The following is a 15,984-nucleotide window of genomic DNA, read 5'->3' on the forward strand; positions in this document are numbered from 1 at the left end:
GCCACAGCCCCACTGTACGTCTCTCCAGGGTCTCAGGCTGAGGTCTTTCCCATCACCTACAGCCTGGACCTTTTAACTGGAGATGCCGAGGATTGAACCTGGGACCTTCTGCTTCCCAAGCAGATGCTCTACCACTGAGCTACAGCCCCACTGTACGTCTCTCCAGGGTATCAGGCTGAGGTCTTTCCCATTGCCTACTGCCTGGTCCTTTTAACTGGAGATGCCGGGGATTGAACCTGGGACCTTCTGCAGGCCAAGCAGATGCTCTGCCACTGAGCCACTGAGGTTCTTTCCCATCACCTACTGCCTGGTCCTTTTAACTGGAGATGCCGAGGATTGAACCTGGGACCTTCTGCTTCCCAAGCAGATGATCTGCCACTGAGCTACAGCCCCACTGTACGTCTCTCCAGGGTCTCAGGCTGAGGTCTTTCCCATCACCTACAGCCTGGACCTTTTAACTGGAGCTGCCGAGGATTGAACCTGGGACCTTCTGCTTCCCAAGCAGATGCTCTACCACTGAGCTACAGCCCCACTGTACGTCTCCCCAGGGTATCAGGCTGAGGTCTTTCCCATTGCCTACTGCCTGGTCCTTTTAACTGGAGATGCCGGGGATTGAACCTGGGACCTTCTGCAGGCCAAGCAGATGCTCTGCCACTGAGCCACTGAGGTTCTTTCCCATCACCTACTGCCTGGTCCTTTTAACTGGAGATGCTGAGGATTGAACCTGGGACCTTCTGCTTCCCAAGCAGATGATCTGCCACTGAGCTACAGCCCCACTGTATGTCTCTCCAGGGTATCAGGCTGAGGTCCTTCCCATCGCCTACTGCCTGGTCCTTTTAACTGGAGATGCCGAGGATTGAACCTGGGACCTTCTGCTTCCCAAGCAGATGCTCTGCCACTGAGCTACAGCCCCACTGTATGTCTCTCCAGGGTATCAGGCTGAGGTCTTTCCCATCGCCTACTGCCTGGACCTTTAACTGGAGATGCCGGGGACTGAACCTGGGACCTTCTGCTTACCAAGCAGATGATCTGCCACTGAGCTACAGCCCCACTGTATGTCTCTCCAGGGTCTCAGGCTGAGGTCTTTCCCATTGCCTACTGCCTGGTCCTTTTAACTGGAGATGCCGGGGACTGAACCTGGGACCTTCTGCTTCCCAAGCAGATGCTCTACCACTGAGCTACAGCCCCACTGTACGTCTCTCCAGGGTATCAGGCTGAGGTCTTTCCCATTGCCTACTGCCTGGTCCTTTTAACTGGAGATGCCGGGGATTGAACCTGGGACCTTCTGCAGGCCAAGCAGATGCTCTGCCACTGAGCCACTGAGGTTCTTTCCCATCACCTACTGCCTGGTCCTTTTAACTGGAGATGCCGAGGATTGAACCTGGGACCTTCTGCTTCCCAAGCAGATGATCTGCCACTGAGCTACAGCCCCACTGTACGGCTCTCCAGGGTCTCAGGCTGAGGTCTTTCCCATCACCTACAGCCTGGACCTTTTAACTGGAGATGCCGAGGATTGAACCTGGGACCTTCTGCTTCCCAAGCAGATGCTCTACCACTGAGCTACAGCCCCACTGTACGTCTCCCCAGGGTATCAGGCTGAGGTCTTTCCCATTGCCTACTGCCTGGTCCTTTTAACTGGAGATGCCGGGGATTGAACCTGGGACCTTCTGCAGGCCAAGCAGATGCTCTGCCACTGAGCCACTGAGGTTCTTTCCCATCACCTACTGCCTGGTCCTTTTAACTGGAGATGCCGAGGATTGAACCTGGGACCTTCTGCTTCCCAAGCAGATGATCTGCCACTGAGCTACAGCCCCACTGTACGTCTCTCCAGGGTCTCAGGCTGAGGTCTTTCCCATCACCTACAGCCTGGACCTTTTAACTGGAGATGCCAAGGATTGAACCTGGGACCTTCTGCTTCCCAAGCAGATGCTCTACCACTGAGCTACAGCCCCACTGTACGTCTCCCCAGGGTATCAGGCTGAGGTCTTTCCCATTGCCTACTGCCTGGTCCTTTTAACTGGAGATGCCGGGGATTGAACCTGGGACCTTCTGCAGGCCAAGCAGATGCTCTGCCACTGAGCCACTGAGGTTCTTTCCCATCACCTACTGCCTGGTCCTTTTAACTGGAGATGCCGAGGATTGAACCTGGGACCTTCTGCTTCCCAAGCAGATGATCTGCCACTGAGCTACAGCCCCACTGTATGTCTCTCCAGGGTATCAGGCTGAGGTCTTTCCCATCGCCTACTGCCTGGTCCTTTTAACTGGAGATGCTGAGGATTGAACCTGGGACCTTCTGCTTCCCAAGCAGATGCTCTGCCACTGAGCTACAGCCCCACTGTATGTCTCTCCAGGGTCTCAGGCTGAGGTCTTTCCCATCGCCTACTGCCTGATCCTTTTAACTGGAGATGCCGGGGACTGAACCTGGAACCTTCTGCTTACCAAGCAGATGCTCTGCCACTGAGCTACAGCCCCACTGTATGTCTCTCCAGGGTCTCAGGCTGAGGTCTTTCCTATCACCTACTGCCTGGTCCTTTTAACTGAAGATGCCGGGGATTGAACCTGGGACCTTCTGCTTACCAAGCAGATGCTCTGCCACTGAGCTACAGCCCCACTGTATGTCTCTCCAGGGTCTCAGGCTGAGGTCTTTCCCATCGCCTACTGCCTGTCTTTTTAACTGGAGATGCCGGGGACTGAACCTGGGACCTTCTGCTTACCAAGCAGATGCTCTACCACTGAGCTACAGCCCCACTGTATGTCTCTCCAGGGTCTCAGGCTGAGGTCTTTCCCAACGCCTACTGCCTGGTCCTTTTAACTGGAGATGCTGGGGATTGAACCTGGGACCTTCCGCTTACCAAGCAGATGCTCTGCCACTGAGCTACTGTCCCTCCCCTGCCTGCAGTATTCAGTGTTGTTGGACAGAAGCTGGCGAAAAAAAAGGTAAAGGTAGTTTCCTGGGCCCTGTGGCGCAGAGTGGTAAAGCTGCAGTACTGCAGACCGAGCTCTCTGCTCACGACTTGAGTTTGATCCTGGTGGAAGCTGGGTTCAGATAGCCGGCTCGAGGTTGCCTCAGCCTTCCATACTTCTGAGGTCGGTAAAATGAGGACCCAGCTTGCTGGGGGAGGAAATGTAGATGAGTGGAGAAGGCAATGGCAAACCACCCTGTGAAAAGTCTGCCATGAAAACGTCGTGATGTGACCTCACCCCAGAGTTGGAAATGACTGGTGCTTGCACAGGGGACTACCTTTTCCTTTACCTTAGTCCCATGGGCAAGCATCAGTTTGTTACCAACCCATGGGGTGATGTCGCATTTTCTTGGCAGACTTTTATGGGGTGGTTTGCCATTGCCTTCCCCAGTCATCTACACTTTGCCCCAAGCAAGCTGGGTATATTTTCTTACCAGCAAGGCTTTTTATTTGTAGCAGGAACTCCTTTGCATATTAGGCAACACCCCTCCTGATGCAGCCAATCCTCCTGGAGCTTGCAGGGCTCTTCGTACAGGGCCGACTGTAAGCTCCAGGAGGACGGGCTACATCAGGGGTGCGTGTGGCCTAATAGGCAAAGGAGCTCCTGCTAGAATTCCACCCCTGCTTAAAGGGCTCTTCGTACAGGGCCGACTGTAAGCTCCAGGAGGATTGGCTACATCAGGGGTGTGTGGCCTAATAGGCAAAGGAGGTCCTGTTACAAAAAAGCCTTGCTTGGCAGACTTTTGTCGGGTGTTTCGCCATCGCCTTCCCCAGTCATCTACACTTTACCCCCAGCAATGGGTACTTGTTACATTTTCTTGGCAGACTTTTATGGGGTGGTTTGCCATTGCTGGAGTTGCCAAGTCTAAATCTGGGGACTTTGGGGGTGGAGCCAGGAGCAAGGTTGTGACAAGCACAACTGATCTCCAAAGGGGCAGGGGATCCCCTGGTTTGGAAGTCCTCCCCACTGCTTCAGGGTCATCAGAAAGGGGGGGGGGGAAGTGTCTGCTGGGCACTCCATTATTCCCTATGGAGACAGATTCCCATAGGGTGTAATGGAGAATGGATCTGCGGGTATCTGGGGCTCTGAGGGGCTGTTTCTTTGTGGTAGAGGCACCAAATTTGTAGCATAGCATCCAGTAACTCTCCTCAAAATACCCTCCAAGTTTCAAAAAATTTGAACCAGGGGGTCCAATTCTATGAGCCCCCAAAGAAGGTACCCTTATTCTTCATAATTTCCAGTGGAGGGAAGGCATATAAAAGGTGTGTGGTCCCTTTAAATGCGATGGCCTGAACTCCTTTTGAAATTCAAGTATGCTTGTCACAACCTTACTCCTGGCTCCACCCCCAGTGTCTCTTGGCTGCACCCCCAAAGTCTCCTGCCTCCACCCCCAAAGTCTCCTGGCTCCACCCCCCAAAATCTCCAGATATTTCATGAATTGGACTTGGCAACCCCATGACATCACACCCTCCCCAAATTCCACCCTCTTCAGACACTGCCGCCAAAGTCTCCTAGAGTTCCGGCTGAAGCAGTTCCGGCTACCTGTCCTAACATTTCTAAGGATGGCTGTTACATATAGAAAATTTAGAGGGACACAAAGATAAAAAATATTCAGGTTATTGCCTTAAAATCTAAAAATGCCATTTTAAAACGCTTTGCAACTCAAGCACTGAAAGGTAACCGAAGGTCAAATTTTATGACAACGTTCCAGTTGAGTTCTGACTTTTCCGATGTGCTTTGGACAGGCGGGAGGATGAGATATGTGCTGATCGGCGAGAATGTTTAGAACTCCCCTTCCCTGAGACATTTTGCGAGTCTTATCCAAACTCCTTCCCCCCCCACAACATTTTTCAAAGTGGGAACCTTGAATTTGACCTTAAAGCCGTGCTTTAAGTGGAATCTGATAGAATTTCTCCTCCTAGGATTCCTTAGATTCTACCCGTTGTGAGAACGAATTTCTTTGCTAGTCCTGAATTCCCAGATGGATGACTCAGTGTTGCTGAGAGACAGAGGGCAAGAGTCAAACCCAATCACAATTTAGGTTCGCCCTGAGACACTTCGGTGAGAAGGGCGGGATATAAGTCCATTAAATAAATAAATAATAAAATAAATAAATAGCTTACCAACACACTGGGGAAATCCCTGGAAATTTGAGAGCAGAGCCTAGGAAGAATGAGGTTTAAAGGAGAATCCGTTCTCTCTTGCTTCCTTCTGCTTTGCCAGACTTGCTCAATCGAACAGGAGCTACTGAGCACAGCCTCTATATTTTCCATTCGCTGAGGCTCCTTCTTTGGGGAGGGGGGGAGGGGAGGAATAGCTTGCTTCGCCAGGCTCTCTCAATCACACAGCAGAGTTACGGAGCCAAGCTGTGTAGCCTTCTATTGGCCGGAGCTCCTCCCCCTCCTGGTCCCCTGGGGAAGGAAGGAAAAAGCCAGAGCTTCCTTTGCCCAGTTCTCTGGATTATATGGGAGAGATACAAAGAAAGTACCTTTAAGATGGAGTGCTGATGTTTTAAACGTTCTATTTTTATTTATTTTTTTTAAAAAAACTTTGTGTCCTTTATAAGGTTATATCTCTGCTACCTGGCATTACATTTCATGACATACATGGCCCAGCCCAACAAGGTCTCAGTTTGGTGTAGGGGTTAAGTGTGCAGACTCTTATCTGGGAGAACCGGGTTTGATTCCCCACTCCTCCACTTGCAGCTGCTGGAATGGCCTTGGGTCAGCCAGAGCTCTCTTATCTGGGAGAACCGGGTTTGATTCCCCACTCCTCCACTTGCAGCTGCTGGAATGGCCTTGGGTCAACTATAGCTCTCTTATCTGGGAGAACCAGGTTTGATTCCACACTCCTCCACTTGCAGCTGCTGGAATGGCCTTGGGTCAGCCATAGCTCTCTTATCTGGGAGAACCGGGTTTGATTCCCCACTCCTCCACTTACAGCTGCTGCGATGGCCTTGAGTCAGCCAGAGCTCTCTTATCTGGGAGAACCGGGTTTGATTCCCCACTCCTCCACTTGCAGCTGCTGGAATGGCCTTGGGTCAACTATAGCTCTCTTATCTGGGAGAACCAGGTTTGATTCCACACTCCTCCACTTGCAGCTGCTGGAATGGCCTTGGGTCAGCCATAGCTCTCTTATCTGGGAGAACCGGGTTTGATTCCCCACTCCTCCACTTGCACCTGCTGGAATGGCCTTGGGTCAGCCATAGCTCTCTTATCTGGGAGAACCGGGTTTGATTCCCCACTCCTCCACTTGCAGCTGCTGCGATGGCCTTGAGTCAGCCATAGCTCTGACAGAGGTTGTCCTTGAAAGGGCAGCTGCTGTGAGAGTCCTCTCAGTCCCACCCACCTCACAGGTTGTTTGTTGTAGGGAAGGAAGATAAAGGAGATTGTGAGCCACTCTGAGATATAAATCCAGTATCTTCTTCTTCTTATGTCAGATCTGGTCCTCGTAACAAATGACAGCCCTGCCTCTGTAAGTCATAGAACAGAATCATAGAATCATAGAGTTGGAAGGGACCTCCAGGGTCATCTAGTCCAACCCCCTGCACAATGCAGGAAACTCACAAACACCTCCCCCTAAATTCACAGGATCCTTATTGCTGTCAGATGGCCATCTAGCCTCTGTTTAAAAACCTCCCAGGAAGGAGAGCCTACCACCTCCCGAGGAAGCCTGTTCCACTGAGGAACCGCTCTAACGGTCAGGAAGTTCTTCCTAATGTTGAGCCGGAAACAATTTTGATTTAATTTCAACCCATTAGTTCTGGTCCTACCTTCTGTGGCCATGACTTGAAGTTTAAAAAAAAAAAGTGTGATTGTACACTCATGGACTTCAGCTTCACTCGTTGGGAATCACCCCTCTTGAAATTCTTCCAGTTCATCCATCCATCCCAGTGATGGCTTATGAAAACAGGGGTGTGGGAGAGAGCGTGTTTTCTCAGCTGCTGCCCCTTGGCAGGAGAAAAGTGTGAGAATCCAGAACAAGTGTGGTCTAGTCAGTAGCAGAGGCTGGCTTCCAGAATCAATAGAAGGCCTCTCGGACCCTACAAAAGCCTACAGATTGCCTATTAACAAAAGGAAAGTTCGTTCGGTCAGCCGTCCACCTGTGCAAAAGACAGGGAAAGACATTCTTGGGTCTTCTGAATCCCACTCAGGGAGGTTTCCGGAACGGGCTCTTGCTGCTTCCTCGGGGGTCTCTTTCAACCATAGACTGACATTAGCCTTCTTTCCAAACGTGGAAGCAGTTGGAGGCCACCCAGCAACTGGTTTCAAGATCTGATTTATGAATCACGAAGGACGGAGGGCAGATCTGGGTCATCTTCTGGTCTTGGAAGACTCCTGTAGGAGACCATTTCCCAGTGAGGGAAAACTGCTGAAGGCCTGAACTCAATAATCTTCCCAGAAGCATCCTCACAACGAATAGTTGTGTATTGGGGGTACATAGGAGTCATGGGGAAATAAAGCAGAAGGAGGTTTTTCCTTCCCTAAGTCTCCTTATTCAGGGTATTATGAATTCTCCGGGATTTGAGTGGATCGATCAATCGATCGGTCTGTCTGTGGTGGTGATCACACACACGGAAGAGCGCACTTCCAATGCACTTTCCAGCTGGGTTTTATGAACTGGCAAAACCCAGCTGGAAAGTGCATTGAAAGTGAATTGAAAGTGCATGATGTAATATGTGTGTGATCGCAGTCTGTCCGTCCATCCATCTATTTATCTATCTCTCTATCATCTATCTGTCTGTCTGTCTGTCGGTCATCCATTATCTATCTATCTATCTATCTATCTATCTATCTATCTGTCTGTCTGTCTGTCTGTCTGTCTGTCTGTCTGTCTGTCTGTTGGTCATCCATTATCTTTCTTTCTTTCTTTCTTTCTTTCTTTCTTTCTTTCTTTCTTTCTTTCTTTCTTTCTTTCTTTCTTTCTTTCTTTCTTTCCTTCTTTCTTTCTTTCTTTCTTGTATGTAAGTCTTGATGTACAACACAGCGAACGCTACAGAGGCAAATACGCTCTGCCAATCAAGATCTGTGGCGGGAAGTTTAACTGGCCAGGATTGGACCTGGTTGTTCCGAGACATGTATATAATTGGGACCCGGCCCACGTTTCTCTCTCTTGTGATGTACTCGCCAATAAAGTATGTTGCCTTCAACACGTATCATCACTCAGTACATTACTCTTTCTTTCTTTCTTTCTTTCTTTCTTTCTTTCTTTCTTTCTTTCTTGTATGTAAGTCTTGATGTACAACACAGTGAACGCTACAGAGGCTAATACGCTCCGCCAATCAAGATCTGTGGCGGGAAGTTTAACTGGCCAGGATTGGACCTGGTTGTTCCGAGACATGTATATAATTGGGACCCGGCCCACGTTTCTCTCTCTTGTGATGTACTCGCCAATAAAGTATGTTGCCTTCAACACGTATCATCACTCAGTACATTACTCTTTCTTTCTTTCTTTCTTTCTTTCTTTCTTTCTTTCTTTCTTTCTTTCTTTCTTTCTTTCTTTCTTTCTTTCTTTCTTTCTTTCTTTCTTGTATGTAAGTCTTGATGTACAACACAGTGAACGCTACAGAGGCTAATACGCTCCGCCAATCAAGATCTGGGGTGGGAAGTTTAACTGGCCAGATTGGACCTGGTTGTTCCGAGACATGTATATAATCGGGACCCCGGCCCGCGTTTCTCTCTCTTGTGATGTACTCGCCAATAAAGTATGTTGCCTTCAGCACGTATCATCACTCAGTACATTCTTTCTTTCTTTCTTTCTTTCTTTCTTTCTTTCTTTCTTTCTTTCTTTCTTTCTTTCTTTCTTTCTTTCTTTCTTTCTTTCTTTCTTTCTTTCTTTTCTTCCTTCCTTCCTTCTTCTCCTCCTCCTCCTCCTCCATCATCATCATCTCCCACCTTCCCTTGTGCTTCAAGGTGGCTTGCAAGAACACTGGCACGCAGACCTATGGGAACAGATGGTCAGCCAGATTTCCTCTTCCCCATTTTCTGCCTCCACCCCCGCCTTCAAGTAATAGCCATCCACCTCAACATTCTGTGCCTTTCAAACCATGCTCAGTCATGACCGGACCCCCCCTTTTTTTATTTCTATGTCAGGAAAACAAAGCAGGAGTCTAGTAACTTTTTAAAAGCTTTGTAACACTTTGCATTCCACACCCTACTAGCTATATGCAGCCCTGCTTACCCTCTTCAGCCCTCGTTCCTCGTCTGAAGAAGTGTGCATGCACACGAAAGCTTACATTCTGAATAAAAGTCTGTTGGTCTTAAAGGTGGCGCTTGACTCCTGCTTGTTCTACTGCTTCAGACCGACACGGCTGCCCGCCTGGATCTATGTCAGGAAAAGTAGCAATAGCTCAAAATGTATAGAGATGCAAAGTGGAAGCTGGAGATCTTCTGGGATCATGACTGCTGTCCAGGCAACAGAGAACAGGTCTCCCAAAGGAAATGTCGGGTTGTTTGGGAGGGTGGACTCTACGGCAGGGGTGTCAAACTCATATGTTATGAGGGCCGGATCTGACATAAATGAGATCTTGTCAGGCTGGGCCATGCTGGACTGGGCCATGTGTTTAAGATTTAAGATTAGGTTGCAGAGATATAAACATTATAAAGGACACTGGCAAACACAAAGATTTTTTTAAAAAAACCCTTAAAATAAAACATTCTTAACACATTAGCACTCATGGGTTTTAAAGGTGCTTTTTTTTGTATTTCTCCGATGGGATCCAGGGAACTGGACAAAGGAAGCTCTGACTTTTTCCTTCCTTCCCCAGGGGACCAGGAGGGGGAGGAGCTCTGGCCAATAGAAGGCTATGCAGCTTGGCTCCGTAACTCTGCTGTGTGTTTGAGAGAGCCTGGCGAAGCAAACTATTCCTCCCCCCCCTCCTCCCCAAAGAAGGAGCCTCAGCGAATGGAAAATATAGAGGCTTTGCTCTGTAGCTCCTGTGCAATTGAGCAAGCCTGGCCAAGCAAGCTGCGATGCAGAAGGAAGCAAGAGAGAGGGAGAAGGAAGCAGACGACAGCCAGTTGCTCGGGGGCCGGATAAAAGCCTTCCGGGGGCCTGATTCGGCCCCTGGGCCACATGTTTGACACCCCTGCTCTACAGCATTATACCCTGCTGAGGTCCCTCCCTCCTCAAACCCTGCCCCCCTCAGGCTCCACCCTCAAAATCTCCACTCTGATCTGGCAACCATGCCCTCCACACACATGTCCTCCACACTCCATACATGCATGACCAAGAGAGAGATCTTGGGGTTGTGGTAGAGGACTCACTGAAAATGTCAAGACAGTGTGCAATTGCAATATAAAAGGCCAACGCCATGCTGGGGATTATAAAGAAGGGAACTGAAAACAAATCAGCCAGTATCGTAATGCCCCTGTATAAATCGATGGTGCGGTCTCCTTTGGAATACTGTGTACAATTCTGGTCACCTCAAAAAAGATATTATAGCACTGGAAAAAGTACAGAAAAAGGCAACGAGAATGATTAAAGGGTTGGAACACTTCCCCTATGAAGAGAGGTTAAAAGGCTTGGGGATCTTTAGCTTGGAGAACTGAGGGGGTGACATGATCCAGGTTTACAAGATTACACCTGGGCTAAAGAAGGTAGAGAAAGAAGTAATTTTCTCCCTGTCTCACAATATGAGAACTTGTGGAAATTCAATGAAATTGATGAGCTGTTGGGTTAGAATGGATAAAAGGAAGTTCTTCTTCACCCAAAGGATGATTAACACATGGAATTCACTGCCACAGGAGGTGGCGGGCTGCTGCAAGCATAGCCAGCTTTAAGAGGGGATTGGAGAAACATCTGCAGCAGAGGTCCATCAGTGACTATTAGCCACAAGGTGTAGAGGGAACTCTCTGTCCGGGGCAGTGATGTTCTGCATTATTAGTGGGGGAGGGCACAATGGGAGGGCTTCTAGTGTCCTAGCCCCACTGCTGGACCTCCTGATGGCACCTGGGTTTTTAGACCACTGTGTGACACAGAGTGTTGGACTGTATGGGCGCTTGGCCTGATCCAACATGGCTTCTCTTATGTTCTTATGTGACACAGAGTGTTGGACTGGATGGGCCATTGGCCTGATCCAACATGGCTTCTCTTATGTTCTTATGAGAAACGGAGTGTTGGACTGGATGGGCAATTGGCCTGATCCAACATGGCTTCTCTTATGTTCTTATGTGACACAGAGTTTTGGACTGGATGGGTCACTGGCCTGATCCAACATGGCTCTTTTATGTTCTTATGTGACACAGAGTGCTGGACTGGATGGGCCACTGGCCTGATCCAACAAGGCTTCTCTTATGTTCTTCAGTCATGGTACATCGTGGAGCAATCACAACCCTTCCATCTGAGTCTGCGGTTACAGGGATGCCCTACACTACTGACATGAGATTTGCAAAAAGATCATTGTGGCCTTTTGGGGTCTGTTTCCTTTGCAGGCGCAGCGCCTTCTATCGTCAAATGCTTAAGGGCTCCAAGAAGTTACTGCTGAGCCTCGATGACCTCACTTTTGTGAACGCCAAGCTGAGCCGCATGGTAGGTCACAGAAAGGCTAGCAACAGGTCAGGTATGCTCTCCCCCCCCCCCGGCTGTGGCAGCAAAATTCTGCCTAAAACAAAATCAGGAAGGGATTAAAAACAAATCAGCCACTATCATCATGCCCCTGTATAAATCTATGGTACTGTGTGCAGTTCTGGTTGCTGCACCTCAAAAAAATATAGATTTTGGCCCCTGTGTGACACAGGCCGTTTTCGCACTAGCGTTTGCTCCAGCGTAGCGCCCCATTTACCTCCGGATCTTCTCTTGGATTTCGCACATGTTGCTCCGGCGCTGCGGTTTGCTCTGGCGCTTCAGGGATTTTACGCCGGAGTATGTTTTTCAGCATGCTGCCGGAGTTTCCGAAAACCTCCGGATCCACTCCGGATCCACTCAGCGGAGTTTGCTGTGCGAAATCCATCCACGCCGGATCGACTGCTTTGTGGGCATCACCCTCTCCCTTTCCGTCCTCCCACCCCATCCACCCGCTTGGCCAATCATCAGCCTTTCGCGGCGCTTCCCCAAAGTGCCGGCACGGCCATTTTTTTTTTTTTAAACTTCACAGTTTTGCGTAATAGCGATATTTTGAAATTAACAAATAGAAAAAAAAAACCCTCCTGGAATAGCCTCAATTGCCACTTCAATTGGTTTCGTTAGAATTTTTTTTATTGACTTTAGTTGCGTTATTTCGCTGTTGCGTTATCTCGATAATGCAAAAGCGAACATTGTTTTGGGGGGGGGGGGGAATCTAGTGCTGGTGCGGGCCAAAGCGTTCATGTCTGTGTGTTTTAAAAAGGGAATGCCTCCCTCAGCTGTGCCACCAGGATTTCTGGACCTGCACAAAATCGCCATGTATAAAATGGGAAGTTGGAGTCCTGCATTCTTCTCCCTGGCTACATTCCGCTCGGTTAGAAAATAGACGGGAGCTCGCTCTTCACACACGCCACAGAAGGGGAAGGAGAGAATGGGGCGGGGGGGGGAGCTCTGGCAGCAGGAATCAGTCAGGTCCCCGTTGCAAGCGCCAGCCGGGGAGGGGAAAGAGAGCGGAGGAAATTTGGGGGGGGGGGGAATCTAGTGCTTCAGAATTTGGGGGGGGGGGAATCTAGTGCTAGGATTCTCCACTGTGAATGCTTCTGTTAATACATGAAGGGCTGTGGAGGATTCTACAGCTGCAGCCAATCCGGTTTGTCCACGAAAAGAAGGTTTGTCCACGAAAAGAAGGGGAGGGATCAGCTCAATGTTACGTTAGTACGTTAGTACGTCATTACGCAACCAGACTTGCGCTTAAAAAAAAAATGATTGACAGGGCATCGAACTCAGGTCAATGCCAGTGGGAAAACGATTTGAGCCGGGGCTTCAGGGAAGGCGACTCTGCAAAGAGTCACTAGTGGGAAAACGAGAAAAATGATCCGGACATAATTGCGCCGCGGAAAAAGGGGAGCAAACGCTAAGTGCGAAAACGGCCACAGTGTTGGACCAGATGGGCCATTGGCTTGATTGATCCAAAAGAGCCAGTTTGGTATAGTGATTAAGTGTGCGGACTCTTATCTGGGAGAACCAGGTTTGATTCCCCCACTCCTCCACTTGCAGCTGCTGGAATGGCCTTGGGTCAGCCATAGCTCTCTTATCTGGGAGAACCGGGTTTGATTCCCCCACTCCTCCACTTGCACCTGCTGAAATGGCCTTGGATGACCCAGAGCTCTGGCAGGAGTTGTCCTTGAAATGGCAGCTGCTGTGAGAGCCCTCTCAGCCCCACCTACCTCACAGGGTGTCTGTTGTGGGAGAGGGAGATAAAGGAGATTGTGAGCTGCTCTGAGATTCTTGAGTGGAGGGAGGAATATAAATCCAATGTCTTCTTCTTCTTCTTCTTCTCCTTCCTTCCTTCCTTCCTTCCTTCCTTCCTTCCTTCCTTCCTTTTTTCCTTCCCCCTCCCTCCCAGTTTGGTGTAGTGGTTAAGTGTGCGGCTCTTATCTGGGAGAACCGGGTTTGATTCCCCACTCCTCTACTTGCATCTGCTGGAATGGCCTTGGGTCAGCCGTAGCTCTCACAGGGATTGTCCTTGAAAGGGTAGCTTCTGGGAGAGCTCTCTCAGCCTTACCCACCTCACAGGGTGTCTGTTGTGGGAAGAAGATAAAGGAGATTGTAAGCTGCTCTGAGTCTGTGATTCAGAGAGAAGGGCGGGGTATATATCTGCAGTCTTTTTCTCTTCTCTTCTCTTCTCTTCTCTTCTCTTCTCTTCTCTTCTCTTCTCTTCTCTTCTCTTCTCTTCTCTTCTCTTCTCTTCTCTTCTCTTCTCTTCTCTTCTCTTCTCTTCTCTTCCTCCCTCCCCTAAAGGCCAAGCAGGGATGTAAAAGCTGCTTCTTCCCCTCAGAATGTTCTACCTAGACAAAGCAAGTCTGAATCAATAGCCTGTCGGAGATCAGTATTGTCTTTAAATCCTCTTGCCTCAGAAGGAAGTCCTGACCGCGTCACTTCCTGTTTGTCCGTTCATGAAGCCCCGTGGCTGTCTGGAGGCCATTTCCCACCCCTCTGTTTCCTTTGCCTTCGCAGAGGCTGACCCTGGATAACCTCAGCCAGAGCAAGAGCCACTCCGAAGGCCAGAGCCTGAAGTCGGCAACTTGCTCCTTGTCCATGAAGAGCGCAGCTGTGACCTATGAAACCTCCAACGTGGCAGTGTATGAGGTACGGCCAAGCGCGTCACTTTGGAGCCGTCTCTCTCCGTCTGAAGTGAAGATCCGCTTGAGAGTAGGGTCGCCAAGTCCAATTCAAGAAATATCTGGGGGCTTTGGGGGTGGAGCCAGGAGACTTTGGGGGTGGAGCCAGGAGACATTAGGGGTGGAGCCAAGATCAAGGCTGTGACAAGCATAATTGAACTCCAAAGGGAGTTCTGGCCATCACATTTAAAGGGACGGCACCTTTTCAATCCCTTCCTTCCATAGGAAATAATGAAGGATAGGGGCACCTTCTTTTGGGGCTCTGTAATGTATTGAGTGATGAGACGTGTTGAAAGCAACATACTTTATTAGCGAGTACATCACAAGAGAGAGAAACGTGAGCCGGGTCCCAATTATATACATGCCCCGGAACAACCCTCCGTCTGGCCAGGTCCAATCCTGGCCAGTTAAACTTCCCGCCACAGATCTTGATTGGCGGAGCGTATTAGCGAGCTACATCCGGGGACCAGTGGGTTTCCACTGGTCGCCTCTGCAGCGTTCGCTGTGTTGTACAACTAGACTTAAATGCAAGACATAACAGGCTCATAGAATTGGACCCCCTGGTCCAATCTTTTGAAACTCGGGGGGTATTCTGGGGAGAGGCACTGGACGCTATGCTGAAAATTTGGTGCCTCTACCCCAAACAACAGCTCCCCCAGAGCCCCAGATACCCACAGATCTATTCTCCATGATTTTCTTTGGGAATAAATCTCCATAGGGAATAATAGAGTTCCCAGCAGACATTTCCCTCCCTCCCTTCCCCTCCCCCCCACTTTCTGACGACCCTGAAGCGGGGGGAGGGCCTCCAAACCGGGGGATCCCCTGCCCTCACCTGGGGATTGGCAACCCTGCTTGAGAGACGGGCAGGCCCAGCTTTATTGGTGGACTCGACAATTGTAGGGTCAGTCACCCTTCCCTTGGTGGGGGTGGGGGAGGCACTGCTCCCACTTCTTGTTCAATTAAAAAAATAAACAATGGACTCCAGGCTGGGGAGTGATGTCACTTCCTGGGGAAACCCAGAAAGGACATCAAACATATTTAGGAACCTCCGCTATCTCCAGGGGTGGAATTCTAGCAGCAGCTCCTTTGCATATTAGGCCACACACCCCTAACGTAACCAATCCTCCAAGAGTTTATAAGGCTCTTTTTTTGTAAGCTCTTGGAGGATTGGCTACATCAGGGGGTTGTGGCCTAATATGCAAAGGAGCTCCTGCTAGAATTCCACCCCTGAGCCACACGCCCCTGATGTAGCCAATCCTCCAAGAAATGACAAGGCTCTTTTTTGTAAGCTCTTGGAGGATTGGCTACATCAGGGGGTATGGCCTAATATGCAAAGGAGCTCCTGCTAGAATTCCACCCCTGAGCCACACGCCCCTGATGTAGCCAATCCTCCAAGAGATGACAAGTCTCTTTTTTGTAAGCTCTTGGAGGATTGGCTACATCAGGGAGGTGTGGCCTAATATGCAAAGGAGCTCCTGCTAGAATTCCACCCCTGAGCCACACCCCCTGATGTAGCCAATCCTCCAAGAGATGACAAGGCTCTTTTTTGTAAGCTTTTGGAGGATTGGCTACATCAGGGGGGCATGGCCTAATATGCAAAGGAACTCCTGCTAGAATTCCATTCCTGAGCCACACGCCCCTGATGTAGCCAATCCTCCAAGAGATGACAAGGCTCTTTTTTGTAAGCTCCAGGAGGATTGGCTACATCAGGGGGGCGTAGCCTAATATGCAAAGGAGCTGCTGCTAGAATTCCACCCCTGGCTTATCTCTATGGTTT

The 15,984-nt window shown here is 49.7% G+C and overlaps 1 protein-coding gene across 1 annotated transcript in view; it reads left to right on the forward strand.

The window, feature by feature from the left end:
- LOC132569156 (retinal guanylyl cyclase 2-like) overlaps window positions 1–15,984 on the forward strand; it is a 61,397-nt gene that overhangs the window by 17,270 nt on the left and 28,143 nt on the right. Inside the window, exons 5-6 of the mRNA XM_060235342.1 lie at window positions 11,361–11,493; window positions 14,044–14,175. Coding sequence (XP_060091325.1) covers window positions 11,361–11,493; window positions 14,044–14,175 — 265 coding nt within the window. The remainder of the gene's footprint in view (window positions 1–11,360; window positions 11,494–14,043; window positions 14,176–15,984) is intronic.

Source organism: Heteronotia binoei, chromosome 3, assembly GCF_032191835.1.
Source record: "Heteronotia binoei isolate CCM8104 ecotype False Entrance Well chromosome 3, APGP_CSIRO_Hbin_v1, whole genome shotgun sequence".
Classification (NCBI taxonomy): domain Eukaryota; kingdom Metazoa; phylum Chordata; class Lepidosauria; order Squamata; family Gekkonidae; genus Heteronotia; species Heteronotia binoei.